General features: G+C 58.1%; 13 protein-coding genes across 13 annotated transcripts; 9 read left to right on the top strand and 4 right to left on the bottom strand.

The window, feature by feature from the left end:
* Nucleotides 1-26: 26 nt before the first annotated feature.
* Nucleotides 27-1,417, bottom strand: B0T26DRAFT_637528 (ligand-effect modulator 3 family; the record flags this gene model as incomplete). The annotated part of the gene is made up of 2 exons (XM_060436934.1): nt 27-1,088; nt 1,181-1,417. 2 exons carry the CDS (start codon nt 1,415-1,417, stop codon nt 27-29), a joined length of 1,299 nt encoding a protein of 432 aa, XP_060301508.1.
* A 268-nt stretch (nt 1,418-1,685) lies between these two features.
* B0T26DRAFT_698811 (uncharacterized protein) lies at nt 1,686-2,201 on the top strand. The gene has a single exon (XM_060441445.1). The coding sequence runs from the start codon at nt 1,777-1,779 to the stop codon at nt 2,125-2,127; it is 351 nt and encodes a 116-aa protein (XP_060301507.1). The 5' UTR covers nt 1,686-1,776; the 3' UTR covers nt 2,128-2,201.
* Nucleotides 2,202-4,379: 2,178 nt separating this feature from the next.
* Nucleotides 4,380-5,972, top strand: B0T26DRAFT_180526 (camp-dependent protein kinase regulatory subunit-like protein). The gene is made up of 3 exons (XM_060433615.1): nt 4,380-4,421; nt 4,483-5,042; nt 5,113-5,972. The coding sequence occupies exons 2-3, from the start codon at nt 4,566-4,568 to the stop codon at nt 5,812-5,814; spliced, it is 1,179 nt and encodes a 392-aa protein (XP_060301506.1). The 5' UTR covers nt 4,380-4,421; nt 4,483-4,565; the 3' UTR covers nt 5,815-5,972.
* A 255-nt stretch (nt 5,973-6,227) lies between these two features.
* Nucleotides 6,228-6,976, bottom strand: B0T26DRAFT_738928 (Pre-mRNA-splicing factor SPF27; the record flags this gene model as incomplete). The annotated part of the gene is made up of 2 exons (XM_060443649.1): nt 6,228-6,859; nt 6,940-6,976. 2 exons carry the CDS (start codon nt 6,974-6,976, stop codon nt 6,228-6,230), a joined length of 669 nt encoding a protein of 222 aa, XP_060301505.1.
* Nucleotides 6,977-7,472: 496 nt separating this feature from the next.
* B0T26DRAFT_698803 (Neutral/alkaline nonlysosomal ceramidase) lies at nt 7,473-10,817 on the top strand. Its single transcript, XM_060441444.1, has one exon. It carries the CDS (start codon nt 7,881-7,883, stop codon nt 10,341-10,343), a length of 2,463 nt encoding a protein of 820 aa, XP_060301504.1. The 5' UTR covers nt 7,473-7,880; the 3' UTR covers nt 10,344-10,817.
* A 774-nt stretch (nt 10,818-11,591) lies between these two features.
* On the top strand, nt 11,592-13,205 carry B0T26DRAFT_636625 (uncharacterized protein; the record flags this gene model as incomplete). The annotated part of the gene is made up of 1 exon (XM_060436844.1): nt 11,592-13,205. One exon carries the CDS (start codon nt 11,592-11,594, stop codon nt 13,203-13,205), a length of 1,614 nt encoding a protein of 537 aa, XP_060301503.1.
* Nucleotides 13,206-13,634: 429 nt separating this feature from the next.
* On the bottom strand, nt 13,635-15,028 carry B0T26DRAFT_698797 (NADH-ubiquinone oxidoreductase 24 kDa subunit). The gene is made up of 3 exons (XM_060441443.1): nt 14,713-15,028; nt 14,233-14,523; nt 13,635-14,158 (listed from the first exon to the last, which is right to left on the bottom strand). Exons 1-3 carry the CDS (start codon nt 14,836-14,838, stop codon nt 13,787-13,789), a joined length of 789 nt encoding a protein of 262 aa, XP_060301502.1. The 5' UTR covers nt 14,839-15,028; the 3' UTR covers nt 13,635-13,786.
* Nucleotides 15,029-16,152: 1,124 nt separating this feature from the next.
* B0T26DRAFT_180163 (glycoside hydrolase) lies at nt 16,153-17,806 on the top strand. Its single transcript, XM_060433612.1, has 3 exons — nt 16,153-16,532; nt 16,594-16,898; nt 17,001-17,806. Exons 1-3 carry the CDS (start codon nt 16,467-16,469, stop codon nt 17,368-17,370), a joined length of 741 nt encoding a protein of 246 aa, XP_060301501.1. The 5' UTR covers nt 16,153-16,466; the 3' UTR covers nt 17,371-17,806.
* On the top strand, nt 17,266-18,027 carry B0T26DRAFT_180266 (uncharacterized protein). The gene has a single exon (XM_060433613.1). The coding sequence runs from the start codon at nt 17,399-17,401 to the stop codon at nt 17,810-17,812; it is 414 nt and encodes a 137-aa protein (XP_060301500.1). The 5' UTR covers nt 17,266-17,398; the 3' UTR covers nt 17,813-18,027.
* A 640-nt stretch (nt 18,028-18,667) lies between these two features.
* Nucleotides 18,668-19,813, top strand: B0T26DRAFT_180330 (uncharacterized protein). The gene has a single exon (XM_060433614.1). The coding sequence runs from the start codon at nt 18,838-18,840 to the stop codon at nt 19,585-19,587; it is 750 nt and encodes a 249-aa protein (XP_060301499.1). The 5' UTR covers nt 18,668-18,837; the 3' UTR covers nt 19,588-19,813.
* Nucleotides 19,814-21,216: 1,403 nt separating this feature from the next.
* On the bottom strand, nt 21,217-22,592 carry B0T26DRAFT_638588 (cytidine deaminase-like protein; the record flags this gene model as incomplete). Its single annotated transcript, XM_060437054.1, has 4 exons — nt 21,217-21,264; nt 21,378-22,226; nt 22,275-22,453; nt 22,571-22,592. 4 exons carry the CDS (start codon nt 22,590-22,592, stop codon nt 21,217-21,219), a joined length of 1,098 nt encoding a protein of 365 aa, XP_060301498.1.
* A 1,041-nt stretch (nt 22,593-23,633) lies between these two features.
* On the top strand, nt 23,634-25,926 carry B0T26DRAFT_637883 (ubiquitin-like modifier-activating enzyme atg-7; the record flags this gene model as incomplete). Its single annotated transcript, XM_060436969.1, has 4 exons — nt 23,634-23,826; nt 23,885-24,015; nt 24,097-25,395; nt 25,459-25,926. The coding sequence occupies 4 exons, from the start codon at nt 23,634-23,636 to the stop codon at nt 25,924-25,926; spliced, it is 2,091 nt and encodes a 696-aa protein (XP_060301497.1).
* Nucleotides 25,927-26,036: 110 nt separating this feature from the next.
* Nucleotides 26,037-26,427, top strand: B0T26DRAFT_180155 (uncharacterized protein). Its single transcript, XM_060433611.1, has one exon. The coding sequence runs from the start codon at nt 26,146-26,148 to the stop codon at nt 26,356-26,358; it is 213 nt and encodes a 70-aa protein (XP_060301496.1). The 5' UTR covers nt 26,037-26,145; the 3' UTR covers nt 26,359-26,427.
* Nucleotides 26,428-26,450: the final 23 nt, after the last annotated feature.

Below are 26,450 nucleotides of genomic sequence, written 5' to 3'. Positions count from 1 at the left end.
TCAAGATGTCACCGTGAAAAGGAAAATCACAAGCCGCCCGGGGCGTGTGTTTGCGTGTTGGCGCCGGGGGCAGACGGCTGGTTCCATGACAGGTACGAGGGGTCGCCGAGCTTGCGGGGCTTCCACAGGAAAAAGGACAAGATGAAGTAGATGTCGAGCAAGAGGCAGATGCCGCCGACGATGAGGAAGATGATGCCGGGCCAGATGTTGCGGGAGCCCATGGTGGAGAGGGTGGTGATGACAAAGGACTTGCGGCCGTTGTAGAGGGTGGTGTCGAAGTTGAGGGCAATGTCGACCTGGTACGTGCCGCGATCCATGACGTCGACGTCGTTGCGCTGGTACAGCTTGTAGAAATTGGGCGAGGCGGCCAGCATCATCCAGTTCTGAAAGGCCTCCCACGTCTGCAGGTTGGGCGCGGGGTTCTTGTCATTGTAGCCATTGGGGTAGCGGTCGCGCCAGTTGGGCGGCGGCACGATCTGGTCGTTCTTGTACTTGGTCTGGCCGTACAGGTCCTTGTTGCCCGGCCAGGTGATGCCCGTGTCCTTCATGGTGTAGGTTCGGTTGCTGTTGTCGTCGGCGCGGCGGGCGTTATTGGGGGAAACGGCCACGTTGAGCCAGACGGGGCTCGAGAAGGTGTCGTTGAACATGGAATTGGCGACGATGCCGCAGGGGAAGACGATCTTGCCCGAGCCCAGCGGATCGTGGGCGAGCGGGTCGCACGTCGAGCCGTTGATGGTGGCGCCGTCGACAGCGTCGCCCAGCAACTGCTTGGCGTTGAACGAGTTGACATAGCGGCGGTGGTTCTGATAGAAGTTCTCGAGGTAGTAGAAGAAGCTGACGGTGGGCTTGAGGTCCTCGGGAATGTTGAAGCGCACCAGGCACACGTCAATATTCAGCGACTCGTTACCGAATTCGAAGGGCCGCTTCTCGACGCGCCAGAAGGCCTTGTTAGGGTCGAGGGTGCTGCCTTCAGGGACGGAGAAATGGGCCGAAATGAGGCCATCGGGCACGGCTTTGAAATTGTCAGGCCCGCCATCCTGGGGAGCTTGTTTCTGGCAGTCGGTGTAGTCGAAGCTGAAGTCTCGAACCTGCGGTGGAGTTTTGGTTAGTATGCGTCTGCCGGGATCGGCTAAGCAAGTACTAGAGAGAGAGAGAGGGCGGAATGAATGGAAAAGCGTACGGTGTGGGCCAGGTATGTCAGATAGGCGCCGAAGCCGAGATAGATGGCGGCGAGGATGGAAAATATGGTGACGATGAGTTTGGGAGTCAGGACGCACTGCCAGGCGCGCATGCGCTGCTGACGGAAGGCAGTATTGGGGGGGCGGTTCTTGGGCGCGTTGGCGAGAGCGTCGGCGTCGACGGCGTCGTCTTGGCCGGCGGCATCTTGGTCGGCGCCACGACGACGGCGAGGTGCCATGATGGGGATGAGATGGGGGTTGTCAATTTGGTTGGCGGCGAGAGTTGCTTCTCTGCGTCGTCGTCGAGAATAGCCGGGAGAGCAAGTGAGAACCTACAAAGTAAGGAGCGTTTCGTAGTCGCGGACCCTTCGGCGGTGCAATTCGCTTCTCCCTGCTGGCCTTGCCAAAAGGGGCCCGTGCAGCCCCTGTTCGCAGCGAGGCTCAGACCAGGAGCGGCTGTCTCGCTGCCAGTCAGCAGCCAGCCCAACCTCAGCCCCCAGCGTCGATGGACAGAGTCACGCAGCCGAGCACGTGCAGAGTTCACTGCTCGGCCAACCCTAACCCGTACTCACCTCGATTTGAGTACCGTAGTAACCAAATGCACGGAGTGAGGTGGTTTCGGTGTTTCTTACTGAGTGCCGGGGTTCACGGAACACTCCGTAGTCCGTACAGCCTGGCAAACCTGTATCGGTATGCTCGACTTCCCTTTCATTATCAACTCGGATCCGGAAAGGCCAGTGCAGCCGTACACGTACAGGTACGGCCCTTCCACATCCTCAGCACGCCTTGCACAAAGCCCGCCAAATATCTAAAGCGGTCTTGGAGCGACAGCCGACAAACACGCTGGCGTATGTCTATTCCGAGACATTACGCGGTCGATTCCCGATTGGGATCAGCGAATAAGGTACGCCGATACAGTACAGTACACAAACAAGCTGTGTCGATGTGACGGGACTTGGATACATGTGTCCTCGTCGCCTCCCGCACGCTTTGCGTGTAATAATTACGGGCGGCATAATTACGCTGCAGATCATACACGTATGTATGTGCTTACATTACATACAGACGTGGAGCATGCAGTAATAGCGCCAAGTGCTGGCTGCCTCGTGTCGCCACCTGCTCTCACAGCTTGCGGCAGATCTGCAAGAGAAGCTCAGGAGAAGATCGGGTGAAGCTTAGAGCACGTCAATGCCAGGTAGGTCGGCCACTGCTAGCCAACCACGGTCCCCGCCCAAGTACTGCTTGGGTCCGGAGGCAGGGCTACTAGGGAGTCCGTGCGTCTTTCTAGAACTGTTCGACAAAGGTTACTGGCCCTGCTTAGCGGCGGCCTGTGGAGAAAAGGGCGAGGGGGGGACCTGGTTGCGGGGGGTTGAGGGAGGGGGAGGAGGTGCCCGTGTTTCCAACGCTGCACTGTACCTGGAGGTGCCCGTGTTTCCAACGCTGCACTGTACCTGGAGGTGGGTTATTGGTATCTACGGCCTCGACACCCAACAATTCCCGCCAGTTGAACAGGTTGCTAAGATAACACGCTGTCGGGGGAGCAAAAGAGGCTCAAGAGTCGCTGGCATATGCGCATCTTGACTGGTAACCAAGGTTTCGGACTGCTGCAGCCACGAACGACGCTGCGACGCCGCCGCTGCTGCAAGGCCGGCAGGGCAGGCTCAGGAACTGCCCGCCCAGAGGGGCGTTGCTGTCTTTGGTATTCCGCAGGAGGTAGGTGAAGGCGGAGGGAAAGGTAGGTTATCTGGGTAACAATACTAGGCAGTTCTAGTATCCAAACAAGTCATCCAGCCTAGGGCGATGAAATGCAGGTAATGCACGACCATCTAGAGTCACCAATCGCCAGGCAGCCTACATATTCCGCAATACCGCAACTGGGACATGAAATCAATGTGGTGAAGACCGCCTTTGACTGTGTGAGGTGGTGTTCATGCCGGTACAAAACATATAGTTCATGCAACTAGGTACTTACAGTACAGTAGTAGGTAAGGTAAAGTAGGCCGGGCGAGAGTGAGTGTGTAATGGAAATGAAGGCGAGGTAGGTAGGTATGGGGTAATAAAGTAAGGTAGGGCGGAAACGAAACCACCCCACTCGCCAAACCTAAACCTAGGTAGCTTTCCATCACCACCTCTCCCCTCCTCGCCTTCCAAGGTCCCTATCACTGCCCGTTTCCCGCTTCCCTCGCGTCGTCACCACCCACCACCGCTCCATCTCCCGCAGTCGCCCCCCGCCCATCGACAGTCGCCCACCGGTGTGTCGTCTTGTCTCGCAGCAGCTCAACGCTCTTGGCCGATCAGGGCACTCCAATTCTTGTCGCCGCGCCCGAGTCGCCTTGTCTCAGCCTTTATTCCCTGTCGTGCCCACGCCCGTGTCTCTCTTGCGAGCCCGCCATCTCAGCCCTCCCTGTCTACCTTTGCCTACCTTTGCCTACCTTACCTGCCCAGGGACATTCATATTCTTTATCACGCGGCGGCATACTTCCTTCGGCCGCTCCTTCTCGCCTGCTCGCTCTTCCACCCACGTCCGACTTCGCCCTGTATTAACACCCCCGTAACTAGAGACTTGGCTGTATACAAATGCCCTTATCGCTCCCTCTGGGCCGTATTTGAAACCACCCGGAGCCTGCAAATCGCAAAGGCAAGTTCAAACGTTTCGTTCCGAGCTTCAACTTGGCTTGGTGTTCCACCGCCTTGGCTGCTCGTCGTCGCTCTCTCGATTGTCTTCTCCCCGTGTAGAGACTGGCTAGGACTTTGGCCGTCGTGTTTCTAGGGGAGGCGCTCTGCATCGTCCCAAACGAAGCATTGCATGGGTCCGGATGGAATGCCGGTCACAAATCATCCCAAGTTTCCTTGTTGCAGAGGCAGCTTTCCGCCGAAAACCTGCAGCCCCCCGCGTCACCGCAGACCACTTGTCTCGAACTGCCCCTCTCTCCTTCTCACATACTTGAGACCAAGCCTGCAAATATTTACGTGATCCGTCTTTCTAACGGCCTCCTGCAGGGTTTCCAAGGACTCATATCAACGTCATCTGCGACCAAAGAGACGAAGGCTCGGGCTTGGTTCCTTTCCCCCTAAGTACTACTTATATTCGCCCTGCCCTCCATTGATCGGCCAACCCTCGCATCCGGGAAGCTGGTGGATACAAGTAGCATCTTTCCGGGTCACGCGTCCGCCGGTGGTTGATCCTCTCGATCGCGTGCCGGAACAAGTGCTGGGTTTGGACTACTAGTCCTGTGTCACAAGGTGAGCCACCCCGATCAAGCTTTGGAATACCGCCAACTGACCCCAACATCCACGTTGTCAGTGTGTTAACTGGTCGAAAGGAAGGCACCTCCACCCGGTTTTCGGATTTATTACTAGTTACTAGAGTATCTCTGCGACGGAGACATGTCGAGCGCTGGCTTCACCAGTCCCTTCGGGGCGAATGCCAACCCATTTGGCTCCTCAAGAGCTGAAGCCGGGCCTATGCACAGGCTCGTTGAGGAGGACGAGAACGACACGGTTACTTCCCCAACAACTCCGAGCTTTGGACTCACCGGAGGCGGTGGTTTTAGGGGACCCTTTGGTGCTGATGCCTCGGCGGATTCGCCCGTTTCGGCTTTGAGAAATCCGCCAAACCCCGACAGCTACCCGGCTCAGTATAACTTTGCTCGTCGAACTTCGGTCTCGGCAGAGTCTCTCAAGCCTGTTGCCGATACCTACGATAACTGGTCACCTCCGGTGTACCCCAAGTCGCAAGAACAGCTGGAGCGCCTGAAGAAATCCATTAGCGGCAACTTCCTGTTTAGCCATCTGGACGAGGAACAAAGCTATCAGATTCTCGGCGCGTTGGTAGAGAAACCAATTCCCACCAAGGGAATCAAGGTGAGCAGCGCCCCTATCATTGTCATGTCTCGTACGCAAAGCGAAGGCTTTCCGCTAACGCAAACTGTAGGTAATTACTCAAGGTGATGCTGGCGATTTCTTCTACGTTGTCGAGAAAGGATCATTTGATGTTTATGTCAACAGCAGCGGTTCGCTGCAGCCGGGACCTGATGGGATGGGCCAAAATGTGGGCCTGATCGAGGCAGGTGGATCTTTTGGCGAACTGGCGCTCATGTACAACGCTCCGCGCGCAGCCACTGTCATCTCGGCCGAGCCGCACTGCACGCTATGGGCTTTGGACCGCCTGACATTCCGCCGGATCTTGATGGAGTCGACGTTTGCCCGCAGGCGCATGTACGAGAACTTTCTAGAGGAGGTCCCTCTTCTGTCGAGCCTGACCCCGTACGAGCGATCCAAGATTGCCGACGCGCTGGAGAGCCAGAAGTTCCCGGCGGGCTACACCATCATCCGGGAGGGCGACCCGGGACATTCGTTCTTCTTGCTGGAAGCTGGCGAGGCGGTTGCGCATAGGAGCGACAACCCGACCCCGGTCAAGCGCTACAAGAAGGGTGATTTCTTTGGCGAGCTTGCGTTGTTGAATGACGCGCCCCGTGCGGCCAGTGTTGTCAGCGAGACCGAGGTCAAGGTGGCCACGTTGGGGAAGTCGGCCTTCCAGCGACTGCTTGGCCCGGTTGAGGGCATTATGAGGAGGACCAAGTACGTGGGCGTCAAGTCTGGCGTCGAAGAGATGGATCCACTGCAGGTGCCTTGAGGACGGCGTGTTTTTTAGACGATGTTGCAGCTGCCGTAACCAGGGTGCGGAGGGCGGAAGGACGCAAAGACGAGGGTTGTTGTTTGGTCGGGACGGCGTTCTGGATTCACCGAACCTTTACCTCTATCAAGGGGAATTGCTCCTAACGGTCATCTGATACCTGGAAAGACGTAGTACGAACATGGCTACAATAACATCCATTCATATGCTACTCGATTGCGGCCTATGCCATCGGTTATCTGCCGAGGATGGTTCCCTTAACTCCGATTAAATCATAAAGTCGTAGAGACCCATGACGTCCTTGCCATTCTCCTTTTATAATGCTTGCTGGTTGGTTTTGCTGTCCAGTCTTTGGGTATAAATTCGTTTTTTTTTCTTTTCCGCGCGTGCCACTGACCTGGAGAGAGAGCCAGTTATGACTGTGCGTGCCCCCCTTCGGCCCTCTGCCTCCGGACTTCGAGAATCTCGCGCCGCAAGCCCTCGGCGGCGGCCTCCGTCTCCAGCACGCGGCTGACGCCGCGCCGCCACGTTTCGTCGAGCCCCTTGAGCTCGGGCCCGGCCTCGTCCTGCGCCCGCTGCCGCTGCAGCGCCACCACGTCGATGGCCCGCCGCGCCGACGCCAGCTCCCGCTCCACCGCACGCACACACCCCTCCAGCTGCCAGTTGCCCACCAGCCACGCGTTCTTGCCGTAGCTGTCCAGCAGCGCAAGGTGCGTCCGCCGCCCAGCGATGTACCCCTGAGACGCGTACGCCCGCGCCAGCGCCGCGGACAGCGCGGCGCGTGCGTCGGAAGCGGGGAGGGAGGTGAGGCCGCTGGGGAGCTCGGGCGCTTCGTAGCGTGATAGGTCTAGTGCGGAGAGTTTTGAGGACGGTGAGGCTTGCACGCGTGCTAGTTCCGCTTCGAGAAGCGGCGTTAGTGATGATGTACTGGGCAGGGGCGGCAGCAGCGCGTGGAAGGCGTCGTCGGGCCCTGAGGAGGCGCGCTCTGCGTCGATCAGTGCTGTTGCTGCTGCGCGCTCGGCTGCTGTCGGCTCCGTGTCGATGTCTGCAGGGGATGGATTGCGCATTAGTTGTCATGATTCTTCATAGAGGTAGAGAGGGAGGGGGGAAGTGAGGCGCGCGTACACGGGAGGGACTCGTGGACGGTGGTTATGGCGGGCATTTTGGGCGATGTTGCTTCTTTCTCTTTTGGTTTTGCTTGTCCTGAAGCTTGTGGTGAAGCTGGCGGTTTCGTGGTGCTGATGCGAAGGACGGCTGCGTTTGTCGCTATGCGAAGGAGAATTATTGTATGTGTGTTTCTTGCTCGGGATTGCGTTTCTGGCAGCGCGAAGTGAATAGGGTTTCCCGGTGAGTGTCCGGGTTGTTGCGATTCGGCCGTCGGTTTTGCAAATGGAGGGTTTCGGGATGCAACCGCAACCGCAACGCGCGCACATTCATTTCCACGCGTAATTGTAAATGGGGGAAGCTTGAATGCGAAAAGTCGGTCTCCACTCTTCACCTCGCCTCACTGTGGGGGAAAGGCTTGCACCCCTGGGGCGTCGCTGTAGCGCTGTAACTGCCGATAAGGCAAGATCGCATAGATGCCTCACGGAAGATGCGAAGCGACAAGGTGCGGATGCGTCGACGCAAAGCCGCCCCCTGTCTTTGACTACCGAGAATGTAAACACAGCGTATGCAGATTGTTAGACATAGGCCACGTCAAAGGAAAGTAGGTTCTGCAGTTTGGCCATTTTAAAACGATTATTTCGGATTTTCTGCAGCCAGCTAGGCTCCTATGCCTAACGCAGCCCAGATGTGGCAGGCAGCTTACTGACCCCACGTCTTTGTCGACTCCCAATCGGACGTTTGCATGACGACACAGCCAGAGGATCCGAGGAAAGGACAGCCCCCGGAGTACAACACTACCGTGCCAGTGCCAGTGCCAATGCTGGCCCAACACCAACAACTTCCAAGACGGCGCCGACGCTGACCCGAGCCTTGAAGTTGAGAGAGATTTGCGATTTGTCTGCAATGTTACGTCTCTAGACCTGCGACTTACCTTGTTTCTCGGCATATTCGGCAGCAGGATGCAAACAGCAGACGGCATGCATCGTGAAAAAGAAGGCGGCGGCCTTGACCGGGATGACGGCGATGGCGACGGCGAGCGCGATTGGGATCCAAAGGTCGGAGACCGGCTCCTCAGCTCCCGCAGCCGCGGCAGCCGCGCGAGGTCGGCTGCGGGCCGCTCTCGCCGATGGGATTTCCTGTTGGCCATCCTTGGCGTGAATGTTGTCGTGGGATTGCTGCTCATGACCGTCGCGCCAAACTTTCTGGCTGTCTCGCACTGGCAGCTGCCCTGGTTTGCGCCAGCCGCCACCAACTCGGACGGAGACCAGTACCTGGTCGGCGTGGGTAAGGCCGATATCACGGGGCCCGTGGTCGAGGTCAACCTGATGGGCTACGCCGACCCCAAGCAACTCGGCACCGGCCTACGCCAACGCCTGTTCTCCCGCGCCTTCATCGTCGGCGACGTCGACCGTCCCGACGACCGCTTCGTCTACCTGGTGCTGGACACGCAGTCTGGCGACACGGCCGTCAGGTACGCCATCCTGAACGCTCTCCGCGGCCTCGGGCCCGCCTACGCGGCCTACGGCCACCAAAACCTGGCCGTTACCGGCACCCACTCCCACGCTGGGCCCGCCGGCTGGCTCAACTACCTACTACCCCAGATCACCAGCAAAGGTTTCGACCGCCAGAGCTTCCAGGCCATCGTGGACGGTGCCGTCCTGTCCATCCGCCGCGCACACGAGAGCCTGCAGCCGGGATATCTGAGCCTCGGCACCACAAAGGTGCACGGCGCCAACATCAACCGCAGCCTGTTTGCCTACCTCGCCAACCCGCACGAGGAGCGCGCTAGATACAATGCCAGCGCAGACGACGACGGGTCAGTCGAGAAGGACCTGACGCTACTTAAGTTCAAGCGCGCCTCGGACCGCAAGAATATCGGCGTGCTGACGTGGTTCCCCACACACGGCACCTCGATGCTGGGCAACAACACCCTCATAGCCGGGGACAACAAGGGCGTCGCGGCGTACCTGTTTGAACAGAGTATGCGCGGCGATGACGGCGCGGCAGAGGGCTTTGTGGCGGGCTTTTCGCAGGCAAATGTCGGTGACACCAGCCCTAATGTTCTAGGGGCCTGGTGCGAGGACGGCTCGGGCGACATGTGCACTTTCGAGAACAGCACGTGCAGCGATGGCAAGTCGCAGGCCTGCCACGCCCGGGGCCCCCTTTTCAGGGTGCCCGACAACGGGGCGAGTTCGTGCTTTGAGATTGGCAAGCGCCAGTTCGAGCCCGCCCGGGATCTCTACCACGCGCTCGAGAGCGACCCCAACCCCGTGCGCGGGTCGTCGGTCAAGTCCTTTCACACCTTTCACAACATGTCGGGCTTTTCCTTTATTCTCCCTAATGGGTCGGTAGCGCGGACATGCCCGGCAGCCCTGGGTTACTCGTTCGCGGCGGGCACGTCGGACGGCCCCGGAGCGTTTGACTTTACGCAGCACGACGGCAACGAAGACACGACGTCGCCAATGTGGCGCGTGGTCTCGCGCCTCCTCAACGAGCCCACGGACGAGCAGCGCGCCTGCCACAGCCCCAAGCCCATTCTTTTAGATGTCGGCGAGATGTACAGCCCGTACCAGTGGACGCCCAACGTCGTCGATGTGCAAGTGCTCCGCGTCGGCCAGCTGGTCATCATTGTCAGCCCGGGCGAGGCCACGACCATGGCGGGCCGGCGCTGGAAAGAAGCCGTCGAGAGCGCCTCGGCTGCCTTGTTCGAGCAAGAAACTGGCGGCAGGTTGCCGTCAGTAGCGCCCGTGGCCGTCCTCGGCGGGCCGGCCAACAGCTACACGCACTACATCACGACCGAGGAGGAATACACCATCCAGCGCTACGAGGGCGCGTCGACCCTGTACGGCCCGCACACGCTTGCCGCCTACATCAACGTGACGCTGTCGTTCCTGCCCTACCTCGGCAGCAGCGGCAGCCAATGCACGGCACCGCCACCCACTAGCCACCAAGACGGCAGCGTCTTCCCGCCCGACAACTCGAACCGATCCCTTTCATTCATCCCTGGTGTGGTGCGCGACGGCACGCCGCTGTTCAAGTCGTTTGGCGACGTGCTCGCCGACGTGGATAGTGTGTACCGCCTTGGCCAAGGCGCGCGCGTGCGGGCCACGTTCGTGGGCGCCAATCCACGCAACAACCTCCATCTCGAGGGCACGTACGCCGCGGTCGAGCGGCTGTCCCCCCCGAACGGCGAGTGGTGCCAGGTGCGCGACGACGCTGACTGGGCGCTGGTTTTCCACTGGCGCCGCACAAGCGAAGTGCTCGGGTCCAGCGAGGTCGACCTCGTCTGGGAGCCGGACGCGGGCCCGCACGTGCCCGACCCGGGCGTCTACCGCCTCAGATACTATGGCGACGCCAAGAGCCTCGGCGGGACCCTTACGCCGTTTGAGGGCGCCAGCAAGGCTTTTACCTTGTTTTGGTGATAAGGATGGGGGGACGGTAAGGTATGGATCGGACTCTGATGGAATTGGATGGCATACGAACGGCAGAGTTGCATTTCTGGGGGGCATGGCTATATACACGGATGGTTGCTCGGATATCATTAGTTGGGTCGAGTGAGATTACGGCAGGCGTTGCTGGGTAGGTTGCGGATGGATGGCTTGTAAGAGAGCGTTGGTTTTGGATTTTCTGTCTCTTGGGTTCAAGCGATTGCTTTTGTAGTACTAAGTTGTGCAAGATTGTATTCTGGGTATTTGTATTTCTCATTCGCGGGTCTGTTTGTTGCTTTTCCCGGCTGTGTTATAGCAAGGTGAATTACTGTATTTGCAGGTAGTAAAGATGTTGACAGTTGGTTTCCTTTCACAAGCTATTTCAGGGGTGAGACAATGGGTTGGAGTACGGAGTATATCTCTAGATACGAAATATCTAACCGAGGTAATCGATACTATTGGTCTGAATATTTACATACCTACGTAATTGCAGACAAGAAAGCAAGCGTGGCCACACTCAAGCTCATACGACGGCGTTTGGGGAGGGGAGGGGAGCTACCCCGCTGCATCTTGGTGACGCGGTGACGCAACACAGCCAGCCCACCACCTCCTCTTCTCTCTCACAGGATGAAAGGAGGATCCGCGGATGGCAGCATCCAACGGCGGGCAATTGGACCCGAACATACGAGATTCCCTTGATAAATCCGAACCCTTCCTGCTAGCCAATTTGGCCCTTTGTCTTTCTAGCATTTTACCTTCTACACCTATAGCTTGCTCGCCCGGCCAAAAGCAGCAACCTAGCAGACTCGACCCCAACGGATTTACGGCACATACAGTACATACGCATTGTCTCGACGGGCCAAGGTAAGTAACCTCGCACGGCGTCCATCCCCACCGTACCATTGCCAACCTCATAGCTACCTACCTGCTTCGAGTCTTCAGCCTTTTTCTATACTAATACGGAGTTTAATACTCTACTTCTTCTCTAGCAAGAAGGTACCTCCTTAAAACACATTACCTACAGAACCGACAATGGAGGCAACCATGGACTCGTTCAAGCTGCTCAAGCGCCGCACGACGGACCTGCTGCAGTCGCTGCCGACTATGCCGACTATGCCGACTATGCCGACTATGCCGACTATGCCCACAATGCCGTCCATGCCGTCCATGCCGTCCATGCCCGCCATGCCCGCCATGCCGTCCATGCCGTCGCTGCCCAAGGCCCTGACGGCCGACCACAAGATGAAGGGCACGTGGGAGAAGATCGCCGACGTGCCGGCCGTGCCGCGCTCGTCGGCCTCGGCCAACGTGGTCGCCGGCACCTTGTACATCTTTGGCGGCGAGGACGGCGGCGCCAGCACCAAACCCCGCCGGCCGGGCCAAGCAGGGGCAGCAGGGAATGCCATGCACGCCGTCGCACTGCCCTCGAGCGGCGCCCCCGCCGACTACTACGTCATACCAGCCAAGCCTGTGGCGGCGGCGGCACCTGGTGACAAGAAGAGCAGCGAGGGCGAGGGGAAAGGCAAGGGTGTCGAAGGCGCGGCGGCGGCGGCCCTAGCGCTGGGCAACGTCCCTGCGGCGCGCGTGGGCCACGCGTCGGCGGTGATCGGGCACCGCATCTTCATGTTTGGGGGCCGGCACGGCGGCGGTGGTGGCGACAGTGGCGACGACAATAGCATGGCGCCGCTGGACGAGGGCGGGCGCGTGTGGATATTCGACACGCGCACGAGGCTGTGGTCGTACCTGGACCCAGCGCGCACGACGTCGACGGTGGAGGTGCCAGCGCCGCGCAGCCACCACGCGTCCGTGGCGACGGACAAGCCGCGCGACTTCGACACGACGGCGGCGGCGCGGCGGCGGCAGCAGCACCACAGCCAGGGGGCACCCGGCGAGACGTGGCGCGAGTGGGCGCTGGGCGACACCGACGAGGTGGGCACGCCGCAGCGGCCCATCGTCGGCAACGTGGCGGAGCGCGCGACCGACGCTGATTCGGACGGATATGGCACGCTGATCGTCCACGGCGGGTGTCTAGCTGACGGCCGGCGTACCAGCGACGTGTGGGCCTTTGATATCCACAGCAGGGTCTGGCAGAAGCTGCCCGACGCGCCGGGTGCCGGGCAGGCCGCGCCGGCTCTGGCTCTGAGCCGGAGCAGGCTGTACCGGTTCTCGGGCGGTGTTGACGCTACGTCTGCCGAGAGCGGTCAGCTCGACTACCTCGAGCTCGTCGTCGACAGCTTCAACGACGAGTTCAGCGCCGGCGAGGTCTCCATCGCCGCGCGTGGCGGCTGGCAGAGCCTGATTCAGGGTAAGGAAAATGTCGGGTACAAGGAGACGGACCCGGCCGAGACCCCGTTCGCCGCCGCCACCGCCGCCTCAGGGTACGAGGGTGGCGGTGGCGGTGGCGGTGGCGACGTGTGGCCCGGACGACGCAGCGCCGCCGTGCTCGAGGCCATCACCGTGGGCGGCGGCCGCGAGTTTCTCGTGCTGATGCTCGGCGAGAAGGCGTCATCGTCAGACACGCAGCAGCAGCGATTCTACGACGACGTGTGGGCGTTCCAGGTGCCGTCGCAGGGCATGTCGCCAGCCAGCCTGGCCGACACGGTGTTTTCCGTGGTCGGGCGTCGCGGGCCCGGTACTGGCGGTCGCCGTGGAGGTGGTGCCGAGGGCCGGTGGTCGCGCGTCACCGTCCGCCCCCACGACCACGAGGACGACGTCTCGGCTGCCGGCCCCGGCCCGCGCGCCTACCTTGCTAGTGCTACCATGGGCGACCTCGAGGAGAACGGCATCGTCGTCTGGGGTGGCATGGACGCGCAGGGCAGGCGCCTCGGGGATGGTTGGATCTTTCGGCTGGATTAAGTTTTGCGTACGTGCGTGTGGGGGTGACTTGTTAAAAACCAGAAAGGGGGGGGAGGTGGTTGATACATTGCTTGGTGGAAGAATTGCCTCCTCTTTCCCCTTTTGCGGTTTAATCAACCAAATGAAGTAAAAATAAAGGGAAAAACAGAACCAAGCAGGCAGGCAGGCAGGCAGGCAATTGAATTGCGAGATACTGCCCGGTTTCTGAGATATGCCGAGAAAGGGAAATTAGCAAGAAGTGTAAAAAGGCAACGGAAAAGGAAGCTCAGGATTCTACGGAGTGTTCGTCTGCAAATATTTCTCTCGCGTTATTAGCAAGATTAAGCGACGCTATGGTATACAACGCCTTAGTACACCCAATTAGGATCACGCAATTGCCATGACCGAAAATGGCTAGAATGTAGATGGTTTCATGTCTTTTTTTTTGGGGGGGGGGGGGGGGGTCTCTGCTCTATTTTCTCCCGGGAGGTTTCTAAATTGTACACACTCAGGCAGATCAGATCAGACTTCTCCCTCGGCCCGTTCCGAATCTGCCACCTGTTTTTATATACAGTCTCGTCTCGCCTCTCCCCCACGTCCATCTACAAATCCTGCCTCGTCGTCTCTGTGCCCCAGGGCTCGCTGGTCAGGTTGGTCAGGCCGTTGCTGTTCTCGCACGTGTCGCGGCCGCTCAGGGGGCCGGGCGCGGGCACCTTTGAAGATGCTGCCTTGCCGACATCCGTCACGCTCTCCTTGAGCGCCGCCAGCAGCGACTTGACCGTCTCGGGCGTCAGGTCCTCGTAGTAGTCGTCGTTGATCTGCACCATGGGCGCGTTGACGCACGCGCCTAAGCACTCGACCTCGATGAAGGTGAACAACCCGTCCGCCGTCGTTTCGCCCTGCTTGATCCCCAGCTGCTCCTTGATAGCCTGCACGATGACGTCGCTGCCGCAGCCGCCGAGCTGGCATGGTGTCTTTTCGGTGTTAGTTTTTCATGTGAGAGGGACACTACGATGGGGGGGGGGGGGGGAAGAAGAGGATAATATACCGTGGTGCAGGCCTGCACGTGGAACTTGCCCACGGGCGTCCGGTTGTACATAGTATAGAAGGAGGCGACCTCGTAGACGCGCATAGGCGGCATCTCGAGGATGCGCGCCACCTCGTTCATGACGCTGATGCTGGTGAAGCCGTGCTGGCGCTGGCCCAGGTCCAGCAGCGGCATCACCGCCGCCTTCTTGTACTGCGGCGGGTACCGCTTGAGCACCTCGGCGATGATGGCCTCGTTGTCCGCCGTGAACTTGAACGGCAGGCTGGGGTTGTTGTCGGGCGTGTTGCGGTGCTGGGGCAGGCGGTGGTGTTGTCAGTGTTTGTGTGTCTCGTCATGTCATATCACGGGCGCTTTCTCGTCTCTTTCTGGATCTTGTTTCCAGGTCCCAACCCCGCGCAGTCTTTCTTTTTTTTGCTCATCGCCCTCCTCAATTGGGAACCAATTGAATTGATTTGATGCACTCCCAAAAAAATAACTCACCACCATCAGAGTGTCGCTTCGCCTCGCCGCCGACAGGGAAATTGTGCGGGCCTGTGGCCGCGATACCCGGCCCGCCGCCGTGCGCAGGGTTGTCCGCAAGAACATTGGAGCTAGTTTGCTCGCCATAGCTGCGATCGGGCTGGCTGGTCGAGCAATGGCAGAATTCAATTGCCAAAACTTGGGGGTCGAGGTTGAGTCTGGGGCGGCGTTGTCGTCGACTGACTTGGAAGCCGTCAAACACACAAACGCTGAAGCTTGGGCCCCGGCACCCCAGTCCCCACTCCCGATTTGCTTGCTTCTCTGCTTGCACTGACAATTTGGGCGGGATTGATTGGCTGGCGCGCCCGGAGCTCGGTCTGTGCGTTTAACCGACTGCCTTCAATTCCGACTTCATTCAATCTTGTTGATTGTGTATGTCTTTTCCCAACACTGATGCCATGCAAACACCAGCAGGTCTTGGAAACGTTCGATTTACGGATCCGCACGCGCAAAATGCTGGCCTGAATTTCGACGGCGCTGCACTCTCTGTGATACAGGTGCGGAGAGCTAGCTGTATCTATTTCCTTGGCTTTGGCTTTCTCTCTGCCTGCTCTTCTCTGCACGTGCACTTTCAAGTTGTTATTACCCGCCATCAAGTGCTATGCTCAACAAACACCGCCGACAATTCCAACCTGTTCGATACGTCTACGCAAGGCTTGTTGCTGGCCAAGTATTTGTATGCCATTGAGCTATAGGTATATCCTCTGCTAGTGGCATATCCTTTGCTAGTGGCAAATGATCCCGGGCTTTCTTTTTTCTTTTTTCTTCTCTCGGAAGCCCGGCTCTCTTCCGCACAGCCCATCGTCTTCTCTATCTACGACGCATAGCGGCGTCGCCCTCGTCGCTACCGTAATCTGAGATTCCGGGTTCTCCATGATTCTTTTTATTCACGTCATCACTCTCGGTGCTCTAAAGGCTTTCAACTCGAAAGCCCGAGGGGCCACGGCGGCGCCGCAACATAATTTCTGCGCCAATGGCATTTTTCGCCGTGCCCGGTTTGTCCATCTGTAAGGGCCTGCCGACTTCCGATCGGCAGCCATCTCCAGCTTTCCAAGCCCCAACCGAGAGTACCATGTCTCGACTTCATTCGTTGCCCAGCTCAAATGGGAGGCCCTCCGTCTTTTTGTCTTTATTATGACTTGGTGTCATTTGGTAGGTTCTTGGCCTCTGCTAGGTTTCCCCGTGACCAGACAGGATAGTGCCTAAAGTGCAGGCCAAAGGGGTCAGGGAGCGGCATTGACGTGGGCGCTACTAGGCGGCGAGCAGCCAGTGCTGGCCCCCAGCGCATTTACCGTGACAAGCCACGGCAATATAGAGCACAGTCTATCTGAATAGATTAATCGCCTTCTTGAAGTCCGGGGTCCCCGCCATGGCGCTCGCCTTTTAGACTACCGGCCATGCAAGCCACCATCGGCAACGCAGCCATGGGCGGCCCATTTGTCACAGTTGCTCGCAGGAAACAGGGCTGCTCTCCTCCGCAATATGCGCGTCTGTCGTGACTTGTCCAAGACGGGGGCACTCGGTGCCTTTTCGGACGAACAGGTCGTGCTCGACTTGTTGATGGCCGCATTCCCGGCTTGGTACGATCAAGAGGGCTCATCTCAGTGTGTCCAACTTGTATAAATACCCGTGGCCCCGTCCATGGGTATGTCCATCACAATAGCAGTAGGCAAGGCAACATATTTCGACGCATCTGATCTCGCCAACGCGCCACTATGAGGTTCTCACTGGCTTCGCTTCTAGCATACGGCCTCGCCGTAGATGCTCACACCATCTTCCAGGTATGTGATGAGTGTTGGTTAACGCGGTGGTAGAGTAACAGAGACTGACCGGCCGCTACAGAAAGTCTCCGTCAACGGCAAAGACAACGGCCAGCTCACCGGCCTGCGTGCCCCGGGCAACAACAACCCCGTCCAGGATGTTACCAGCCAGAATATGATTTGCGGCCAGTCGGGGTCGAAATCGTCGTCTATCATCAATGTGGCGGCGGGCGACCGTATCGGATCATACTGGCAGCATGTCATCGGCGGTGCCCAGTTCGCAGGAGACCCAGACAACCCGATCGCCAAGTCTCATAAGGGCCCTGTGATGGCGTACCTTGCCAAGGTCGACAACGCAGCCTCGGTCGGGTTGAGCGGCCTCAAGTGGTGAGTACTCGGCTTCCAGGTTTCTTTTGCACGTTGCCACTCTCGGCTCTTCCAACGTTGTCCCGGGTCCTCTGAAGAAAAGGGGCTGATGCAGTCGATTAGGTTCAAGGTCTGGCAGGACACATTCGACACTAGCAGTAGGAAATGGGGCGTTGACAATATGATGTCCAACAATGGGTGGGTATACTTCAACCTCCCCACATGTATCGCCCCGGGGCAGTACCTCCTGCGCATGGAAACGCTCGCCCTGCACTCAGCCAAAACCCAGGGCGCAGCCCAGTTCTACCAGAGCTGCGCTCAGATCAACGTGTCGGGCTCTGGCACGCTTTTGCCCTCGTCCACCGTCAGCTTCCCGGGCGCGTACAAGGCCAACGACCCCGGCATCTTGATCAACATCTACGGCCTGAAGGGTGTCCCCGATATGGACGGCAAGCCGTACACCGCTCCGGGCCCGGCACCCATTTCGTGCTGAGCTGGGCTGGGTTGAGTTGGACCGAAACATGACGAGTCTCCTTTTCAGGTTGTTTCAAAGTATGTCGCTGTTGCCAGGGAAACTCGCTGCTGCGAGGATACCGCTGGTGCCGGACGAGGAAACTTCGGGGTTCATAGATCATCGATCATGGTTGATTCACACACGCCGTATACACAGCGAGTATATGAGTGTAGGGCATGTGGGGCATGCGCTGGTAAGGAATTTTTGGGATTTAAGCACGGCTTTGCTAGGGGCAGCCCAGGCGGGCCAGCTCACAGCGGCAGAGACCAGGGATAGGCATTCTTCACCGTCTCTGCAGCCGGAACCCTTTCTTGTATGTAAATACACTACGTTAGCATGCCCTGTCAACATCTCCAAAAACACTCTCTTGACTCTCTTGTTCAAGAAAGGCGTCGCGCTCGCTGTACACTCTAATCCCTGAATGTATGTTGGCCTGGTATTGGGGAACAAGGAGAAGGTTATCGCAAATACGGAATAAATCGGCAGAAATGGCCTATAATAGGTACTTTTAGAGAAGAGATAGGCCTCTGGGATTCTAGAATAGGGGTTCTAATAGTTATTACCTCCCCTGGTAAAAAAAAACTTGTAGGGCGAATAGTAAGGAACTGAGGCACTTCAAATCTTGGAAAGTCCCCCGCTAACAAAGATTCAGGGATTGGATTGCGTAGTCTGCTGTCTGGCGACCAACGGCGAGTGGCCTTCTCACATCGTCAAAGATGAAGAATATCCATAATGGAGATTCCCATCTCGGAATTGGCGCCTCGATATCCACCGTCTATAATTGTGTGGAGTCTTCACGTTGTAGCGCGCACATGGAAGCTTCGGAAGCGCCGCATAAGCAGGAATCCAAGCTAGAAGACAAGCTTTACAGTTTGCGCACCACAGAGTGGATGAAAAAATCCCGCGACTAATTCCGCGTCATATTCACAAGTCGAGCCACCCCTAGTCAGGAATCTTCCGCGGGCCGGAATCTCTCGGATTGCCTGCTTGTGGTGTTGAATGCAGAGTCGAGCCCGCCTGGCCTGGCCACAGTGCTCTGTGTGAAAGACAAAAACACGCAACTCGTCGCCTTGGAGCGCAGGCTTGAGCGGCTCAACTGTTGCCATCCGCGGGGTCAGACGACGGAGTGCCAGCTGCTACTTCCGCATTTGGTCTTACTCAGCTCCGGGGCTGGCGATCTGTGCTCACCCTCATCTTGTCGAGCCCCGGTTGCTGCCAAGGTTGGTCTTGGTGTGATGAAAGCTTGGTCCGCCTGCCCCGCTCTGTCCGTCACCTCGACAGCCGATCCCTGTGCCACTGCTAGCCCGGGGCCTTCCATCTGTAGGTACAGTGTATACCGCTAGTCCGATCCACTGGCCGCGGGCGTGATTTGGTCGAGTGTAGCGCTACGCTGCGCGATAATCTATAAGTAACACAGTGGGCTCGAGGTGCACCGTGCATTCCGTCATGCATCTCAACTGCTCCTGCGGATTGATATCGGCCTCGCTTCCATTGCTCACCCAATCCAAGATCGAACTCTACCCGGCCGCCCTCAAAACCCTCACCCTCACAAAGACGCTCCCGCAGACTGCTCGCCGTGATAGAAGCTTTACAACCTATAAATTCTATCCAGAACCGGTAAGCCACTTTGCTCAGTTCCCCACCGTCGAATTCAAGCCCCCCGTGTCCGTCTCCGTGCGAGCTGGCAGCGACGAGTCGTCGCGGCGAAAGCGCGGACGATTCGTCCTTCGCCCGCGCTCTTTCTTCCCAATCACCGAGCATTCCCCGCGGCTGTATCCCTGCCCGCCCTGTCTATCTCGCGCAATCCACAGGCAGGTCACGGCCGGCTGTGGTGGGTGGCCATTGGAAATTCGCGCATTGAAAGGGAAGGCCCTGCTGCTGTTGCCGTGCTCGCCGCTCCGCGTGGGTCAAGCTTTTTTTGTTTGTCGAGCACCGAGCTCTACGGGCCATTATTTTGTTTCTTGCTCGCGCCTGCCCCTGCTGCCCGTTTGTTTTCGTCGTTCTTCTCCCTCTTCCCCTTTCTCGTCCTCTAATATCCAATCAATCCCAATTGGTCCCGCCCAATTCTCAATTCGTCTCTGCCAAGTCGTCTTGTGGTTGTCCGCACTCCTACTTCCTATTTTCTCTCTTCCGTTTTACTCTACACGGCTTGTACAGGACCACTCTTGGCGCTCCGAAGCTTTACCTCGAAACTGACCACCCCAAGCCGCATCAGTGGCGCTCATCCTCTCTCGGCCCTGACTCTATCTAATCACTTCACCTACACCGCATTACCTACCAAAAAGTAAGCATTGCCTGACCTGTACTTCAATTGATTCAATCGCTCGACGCCTCCTCTACTGCGCGATTTTAAGAGATCGGGATACCCGTTCGGCCGTCTCGGAGCTCCCTGCGTATCCGGATGCTGCGGCGGTACCTTACCTGAATGACGGATGCCAAGTACCGCCCCACGGGAAAAGCCTGAGCTCACTCAGCTTCTAGCGGGGAGATTTTCAAGCCAATCGCCGATAAACACCGCGATCGTACCGAGCACGCCGATTGCCTGCAAACCTTTAAACCGCTCATCACCCTCGACAACATTTATCAATTGGCCGTCGCATTAAGCAATAATTCAATTTGCTAACGTTTCCACCCTACCAGCCCCTAAAATGCCTTCCATCAAGACCGCTCTCGTCGCTCGCGACAGCATGTCCCACCTCGCCAAGCGGGAGAACTGGGCTTCCCAAGAGGCCGGTGTCATTGTCGTGTTCGCAATTGTCTTCGTCGTCGCCGTCGGCTTGGCGTCTCTCTTCATCTCGAGATGGTTTTCCCGTCGCAAGGCCGCGAAACAGGCCTCCACCGTCTAAACAGCTCTTGCTGCAAACTCGGCCCCCAGGCAAAGGAACGGGCACACGATGGCAGTGAGAGGACGAAGAACGACCGGGGACGTTAATGAGTGAAAGTGTTTGGGAACGGGACCTGATTGTGAACGGGGTGCGGTGGATCAGGCCTCGATTAAGCTCTTGAAGCACGGTTGCCACATGTTCACGGCGTGGCAGCCGAGTCTCGTTCGCAACGACTAATGGGGGGAGGGAATCCGATCAACTTTTTGCGCCGATACCTACCTCCTACCTTGACCTAATTCTCGCAATGGCGGACCAGATCTGCTTGCGAAGTTATTCAATTTCCGGCGCTTTGGAAAAGTATTATGGATGAGAGTTGGTGGACAAGAGATAGGGGGTGTTGTGGTGGTGGCCGTCATCACATGACCGCATCGATCGTTTCAGCAACTCGCCGTGCAACTGGCTAGGGCGAGAAAAGGAACACATATTGCGGACGAAGGACGGGTGTGTTGCAGTTGGCAACAATTTCATGGGACTAGCGACGAGCATGTTGCTGTTCTTCCTATTTATTTTTTTCTCCTTAATACTATTTTTGATACCTCCTACACGGTTGGACCTCCTGGCGGTGCACGCCGCTGGGTGCGGATTTTGTCTCTTGCCCGTGCAGGATTCGGTATGCCGGCCATGACACAGCCGAGCGCCAAAAATACCAACAACATGGACATAGAATCGACAATCTTACCATTGTATAAGAGTACATGCATGGCTAGTGCTTCTTTTATTGCGGCGAAACTGACACGGTGAGGCAGCAGACATTCTTTGACTTGGTTTACAGTAGCAAGGCGCAAATACGAGCGAGTCCAGCGGAGGGTCATATTAAGACCGGCTTTCAGCTATAGCCGGCCGACTTCCGATTACGCCATATCTATGCACACAACAACCACAGGCCGTTTCTTGGGATAGCATTCTATCTCCGTTCAGCTCCTCGGGGCCGCCTATCTATTTACTTGTACAACTCTGTCTTTTCCAGGTGTATCAGACCGCTTGCGGGCTAGATAACATGGACATGGTTAGCATTCGACTTCCTTTTTACATGCTCAGAGGCAGTCTTGATGGCGGGGCCTAAAATTACGGCAACGGGTGTGAAAGGCGGGCCCGACTCACCGGCACAAGTTGCCTCAACCGCACGCCGGCCTGGAGGAACACGGCGGCCGTGGCGCTGTCCATGCTGTAGCCCTGGCTGTAGACGACCTCGTTGATGCCGACCTGGGCAATCTTGATGCTGCAGGTCAGACAGGGGCACGTGTCGCAGTAGAGCACGGCGCCGCCGCCGACGCGCTCGCGGCCGGCCTCGAGCAGCGCGTTCTCTTCGGCGTGGATGCACAGGCACGTGGCAAGGCCGTGGCCGGAGCGGTGGGCCGAGGCGTCGTTGCAGCGGCCGCAGCCGCCCTCGCCGCAGTTGAGCAGGCCCCGCGGCGTGCCGTTGTACCCCGTGCTAATGACGCGCTTGTCGCGCACCACCACGCACCCCACGCGCCGCTTCATGCAGTTGCTCCGCTGCGCCGCCAGCGACGCCAGCGCCATAAAGTACGAGTCCCACGACGGTCGCAGCCGGTCCTCGTCTAGCAGGTCCAGCGCCCCCAGCGTCCCGAACAGCTGCGCCACCGACCCCGACGTGTTGAGCAGCCGAACCCCCGCCCGCGACATCAGCGGCAGCTGCCCCGTCGCCGCGTCGTACAGGTACGCGTCCGACAGCGCCACGAAGTCGGCCAGTGGCATGTCGTCCCGGGACGCTACTGCTGTGTCGTTGTCAAGTCGGCGCCGCCGCTGCTCCTCCCGCCCCTGAAACCGCCGCCACCGCAGCCCCACCGGCGCGTCCACGCTGACCAGCAGGAAGAACGGCCGCCGGCTGTACATGTCTAGCACGGCCTCGCTGGGGATGTCGGTCGTCACCCACCGGTCGCGCCAGCGCGCCGTGACCAGGTCGAGCAGTTCGTCGGCCGTCGCAAAGACCTGCCGAGTCTCTGCCGAAGACCCGCCGAGCTCGTCATTGTCGCCGACTTCTTCTTCTCCTCCCCCGTTGGCTTTGCTGCTCACTGGTCCTGCTGCGGCTGCGGCTGCTTCCTTACTCGGAGGCGCGTGAGTTCCCTCTCCTCCTGTCGAGGAGCCGAGATGCAGACGCGTGAAGCCATGGTGGTCAACGAGATACTGCGCGATGGTGGTCTTGCCCGCGCAAATGCCTGGCCACCTCTCGAGTCAAAATCGTGTACGTCCCGGTTTGAGAAAGATGAATGGCTTTTTTTTATGTGTATGAGAATGAATGAAAGGGAAGGGTGAGAGGGTGGGTGGCTAATTACTCCCGCATATGCCGATGAACATGACAAATTCTTTTTTGTCTTCTTTTTCAAAAATAAAAATAAAAAAGGGGGGGGAAGGCTGTTTAGTTTTTTGCGGTATGTTTGTCGCTTGTTTTTAGCCGTGTGAGTTTTCCCTCAAGTTTTAACAGCAATCCAATTTGCAAGTCGGTTGCTGCTTGAAGGCTGAAGCTCATAACCATTCAACTTGGTGTGCAACGCTCAGGCCAGACACGTCCGCAAAGAGCCAAGACACAATTAACGCGTCAAGCTCGGCGCGGAAGCCGCCGAAGATCAGCCGGAGGGGTAAGGTGAGCCAGTAGTTGCAGCTTGATGCCTGTCAGGTCAGTGACGAAAGGCGCCCCAGCTCCGAAACATTAGTGCGGGGCACAGCGCAGTGGGCTGAGCGGCGGCAGCAGCAGCGGCAGCAGCTTGCGCTCACCAACACCCACGGGTGGGACATGGACCCCGCGGCAGACAGAAAACGGTAGGAGGTGAGAGTGGTTGCCTTGTATTTCCTTCGGTCCTCAAAATGGACTTGGGTTGTCAATCACCAGCCTCACCCAGCTTTCCCTTCTGTTTGATCCTATGACGCATACTTTACAGGCTATGACACAACGGCTGACTGCGCTTCGACTTCTATTTTGACTTTTAACTCTGCGCCCTCCCTCCTGCACAACGGTCCTCCCTGACAAAGGCTTATTCTAAAATTCGGGCTGTTACTCGTGCCGGTTAGGTACTCTAGGTTGGCTGCGTGCTGAATTGTTCACTCGTCTCTGCGCAGACAAAGCACCACTTGCGCCCAGGTTTGGTTTCAAGAGAGGTCGCCGACAGCTGTCACTGTCACTTCACAACCACTCTCACTCTAGACTCGTATCTGTCTGGGTCTGCGATCCGAAAGCGCCCGCTCCCCGCGTATATATATATATCCACACTGCATACGGACTTCAGCTTCCGAGTCCCCACGCCAGCTAAGAAGCCGCCTCCACCTTCCTTCCTCCGCAACCACGCACAAACCCCGTGATAGCATCGTCGTCGCGGGCGCACAGTCGCATAGTCGCACACCATGGCTGCTCTCAAGTTTGCGACCTTCTCTTCGGAGATCGAACTGCCCTTCTACTCGGCCCTCTTCTCGTCCAAGCTCGAGCATGACAAGCTCGACGACTCTGCCCGCCCCGTCATCGGCCTCTATGAGCCGCGCCCCCAAGCCGACCCCGAGGCGAGCACCAAGATGCAGATCCTCGGGAGCGCATTGACTAGTACCCAGTAAGCTTCTTGTCATCTCCCCCAGTCGCTTCGCGCGCACAATAGCATAAGCATGTCTAACGCCCTGCGACAGTGTGCCTCTTGGTCTAAGCCGCGCCGAGGGCTTCATCAAGAACGTCAACACGGTGGAGGAATTCAATAATACCGACAAGTCTGCCCTCATCACAGATGCCGGGCGCCAAGTTAGTGTCCCCAAGCTCCCTCCGCAGGCGGCTGCTTTTGTCGCGTGCCAGGGCTAATTTGCGCTTTCTTGCGACGGGCAGATCTGGGACGCGATCCAAGACGGCACCATCTACTCTATCCCGTCGCTTCTCTCGTCCTTCAAGATCCTCTCGTTCGCCAACCTCAAGAAGTACCAGTTTAAGTACTGGTTCGCCTTCCCGGCCCTCCACTCGGATCCCTCGTGGAAGCGGACGGGCCCCATCGGCCGGCTGGACTCGAAAGAGAGCACGGCGCTGGCCGAGAAGATCGGGACGTGGCGGTACATTGTCGACAACAGGGAGCACGGCTTCTTCCTCGCCAAAAAGGTGCGGGGCGAGGATGCGACGAAGATCCCGTCGGACGACCCCGGCGCTGACATTGGCTACCGGTGGGAGATTGGCTCCCTGAGAGACTTTGAGACGGGGTTCTTCAATGACATACCGGCCGAGGACAGATATATCTCCTTTGTCGACCCCTCAAACTATCCCGAATCTCCGTCTTGGCCTCTGCGCAATTTGCTGGTTCTGATTAGGCATCGGTATCAGCTTAGGGAAGTCCAGATCCTGTGTTACCGGGACACGCAGGCCAGGAGGCACGAGGCGCGGAGCATCATCATGCCCCTGGCCATGGACGCAGTGGAGAAGATGGAGATTACCGAGGTGCCCAAGGTGACGGGCTGGGAGAGAAACACCAGCGGTGACTTGAGGTCCCGCTCCGCGAACCTGGGCGAGTACATGGATCCCGCTCGCCTTGCAGACCAGGCAGTCGATCTAAACTTGAAGTTGATGAAGTGGCGGCTGTCCCCGAATCTCGACCTCGATGCCATCAAGAACACAAAGTGTCTCTTGCTCGGCGCCGGTACCCTAGGGAGCTATGTTTCTAGGAATCTGATGGGATGGGGCGTGCGCAAGATCACCTTTGTCGACTACGGCGCAGTGTCCTTCTCAAACCCCGTGCGCCAACCGCTGTTCTCGTTCGAGGACTGCCTGAACGGCGGCAAGGCCAAGGCGATACAGGCGGCCGAGGCGCTCAAGCAGATCTACCCGGGCGTCGAGGCCGAAGGCCACGTGCTGTCGGTGCCGATGCTCGGGCACCCATTCACAGACGCGGCCAAGGTGAAGGCTGATTTTATGAAACTGCAGGAGCTGGTCGAGGCGCACGACGTCATATTCCTCCTCATGGACACTCGCGAGTCGAGGTGGCTGCCGACGCTGATGGGCAAGGCGTCAAAAAAGATCGTCCTGAACGCGGCTCTCGGCTTCGACACGTACGTTGTGATGCGGCACGGAGCGGCGCCCAAGGACGGGACCGAGGACACTCTTGGGTGTTACTTTTGCAACGACGTCGTCGTGGCGGCAGATGTAAGACGCAACGTCCCTTTTTATCTCTATTTTTCCGGTTACTGACAGTTTCTTTCCTTTTAGTCGGTCAAAGACCAGACCCTGGACCAGCAGTGCACCGTCACGCGGCCGGGAGTGGCGGCCATCGCGTCGGCGCTGCTCGTCGAGCTCCTTACCAGCATCCTGCAGCACCCGCAGAAGGAGCACGCGCCGGCGCCCGTACACAACAAGTCGTCGGACTACGAACGCGACCCGCCGGACCACCCGCTCGGCATCGTGCCGCACCAGATCCGCGGCTTCCTGTCAACGTTCCAGAACATGCTCATCCGCGGCCGCTCGTTCTCGCAGTGCAGCGCCTGCAGCAAGCCCATCGTCGACGCCTACCACAAGGACGGCTGGGACTTTGTCCAGAGGGCGCTCGAGTCGCGCGACTACGTCGCCGAGCTCAGCGGCCTTGCCGAGGTGCAGCGGCTGGCCGAGGCGGCCGCGGGAGAGGTGGAGTGGAGCGAGGAGGAAGAGGCCGAGGAGGAGGGTGAGGGCGTCATTCTCTAGCCCAGACTAAAGGCGGGCATTCCAAGGGTTGGGTGGGTGGAAGCATCACGGGACACATGGGAAATGGGTGCATTTGTATCACATCGCCGTTGGCTATCGGGGAGGGAGTTTTTTTTTTTCCGTTTGGCACTTAGGCTCGGAGTTGTTTCCTGCCTTTGAAGTAGTGGTGGCGGCTTCTTGCTGTTTGAATCCGAGTCGCATTTCTATCTTGTCTGGTGGATGGTCGTGTTTCTGTGTGGTATTTTGCGTTGCATCGCGTGGGCTTGTGTTGTATTGTATTCATTTATTGCATGCACGACGTGTGAAGTGTCGGTATTGGAAAGGTTGCTTTTTAGCTGTGTCTCCGTCCAACGCATTACTTGGCAGCAGCTTTCTGGGGGTTTGTTTTGTTCCCCGACCTCTACCCGTTTCTGTTCAAGTACGGCCGTTTAATGGTATTCATCCCTAATTCCCGGTCATTCGTCCTGAAATAATATAGACGGTAGTTGCGGTTCTCATCTGCTCTCAGCCTTGTCTGAGTGGCC

The sequence above is a fragment of the Lasiosphaeria miniovina genome (assembly GCF_030549165.1).
Source record: "Lasiosphaeria miniovina strain SMH2392-1A chromosome Unknown B0T26scaffold_2, whole genome shotgun sequence".
Taxonomy (NCBI): Eukaryota; Fungi; Ascomycota; class Sordariomycetes; order Sordariales; family Lasiosphaeriaceae; genus Lasiosphaeria; species Lasiosphaeria miniovina.
Note: the sequence above shows the minus strand (reverse complement) of the source record. Positions and strands in the feature narration are given on the sequence as shown.

Coding starts and splice junctions, on each gene's coding strand:
- B0T26DRAFT_180155 (XM_060433611.1), top strand. CDS start 26,146: ATGGTCGTGTTTCTGTGTGGTATTTTGCGTTGCATCGCGTGGGCTTGT.
- B0T26DRAFT_180526 (XM_060433615.1), top strand. CDS start 4,566: ATGTCGAGCGCTGGCTTCACCAGTCCCTTCGGGGCGAATGCCAACCCA. Junction 5,043..5,112: donor TTCCCACCAAGGGAATCAAG/GTGAGCAGCGCC, acceptor CGCAAACTGTAG/GTAATTACTCAAGGTGATGC.
- B0T26DRAFT_698803 (XM_060441444.1), top strand. CDS start 7,881: ATGCAAACAGCAGACGGCATGCATCGTGAAAAAGAAGGCGGCGGCCTT.
- B0T26DRAFT_698797 (XM_060441443.1), bottom strand. CDS start 14,838: ATGGCGAGCAAACTAGCTCCAATGTTCTTGCGGACAACCCTGCGCACG. Junction 14,524..14,712: donor GAAGCGACACTCTGATGGTG/GTGAGTTATTTT, acceptor CGCCTGCCCCAG/CACCGCAACACGCCCGACAA. Junction 14,159..14,232: donor ACGTGCAGGCCTGCACCACG/GTATATTATCCT, acceptor AACACCGAAAAG/ACACCATGCCAGCTCGGCGG.
- B0T26DRAFT_180266 (XM_060433613.1), top strand. CDS start 17,399: ATGACGAGTCTCCTTTTCAGGTTGTTTCAAAGTATGTCGCTGTTGCCA.
- B0T26DRAFT_180330 (XM_060433614.1), top strand. CDS start 18,838: ATGCATCTCAACTGCTCCTGCGGATTGATATCGGCCTCGCTTCCATTG.
- B0T26DRAFT_180163 (XM_060433612.1), top strand. CDS start 16,467: ATGAGGTTCTCACTGGCTTCGCTTCTAGCATACGGCCTCGCCGTAGAT. Junction 16,533..16,593: donor ATGCTCACACCATCTTCCAG/GTATGTGATGAG, acceptor CGGCCGCTACAG/AAAGTCTCCGTCAACGGCAA. Junction 16,899..17,000: donor GGGTTGAGCGGCCTCAAGTG/GTGAGTACTCGG, acceptor GCAGTCGATTAG/GTTCAAGGTCTGGCAGGACA.
- B0T26DRAFT_698811 (XM_060441445.1), top strand. CDS start 1,777: ATGCACGGAGTGAGGTGGTTTCGGTGTTTCTTACTGAGTGCCGGGGTT.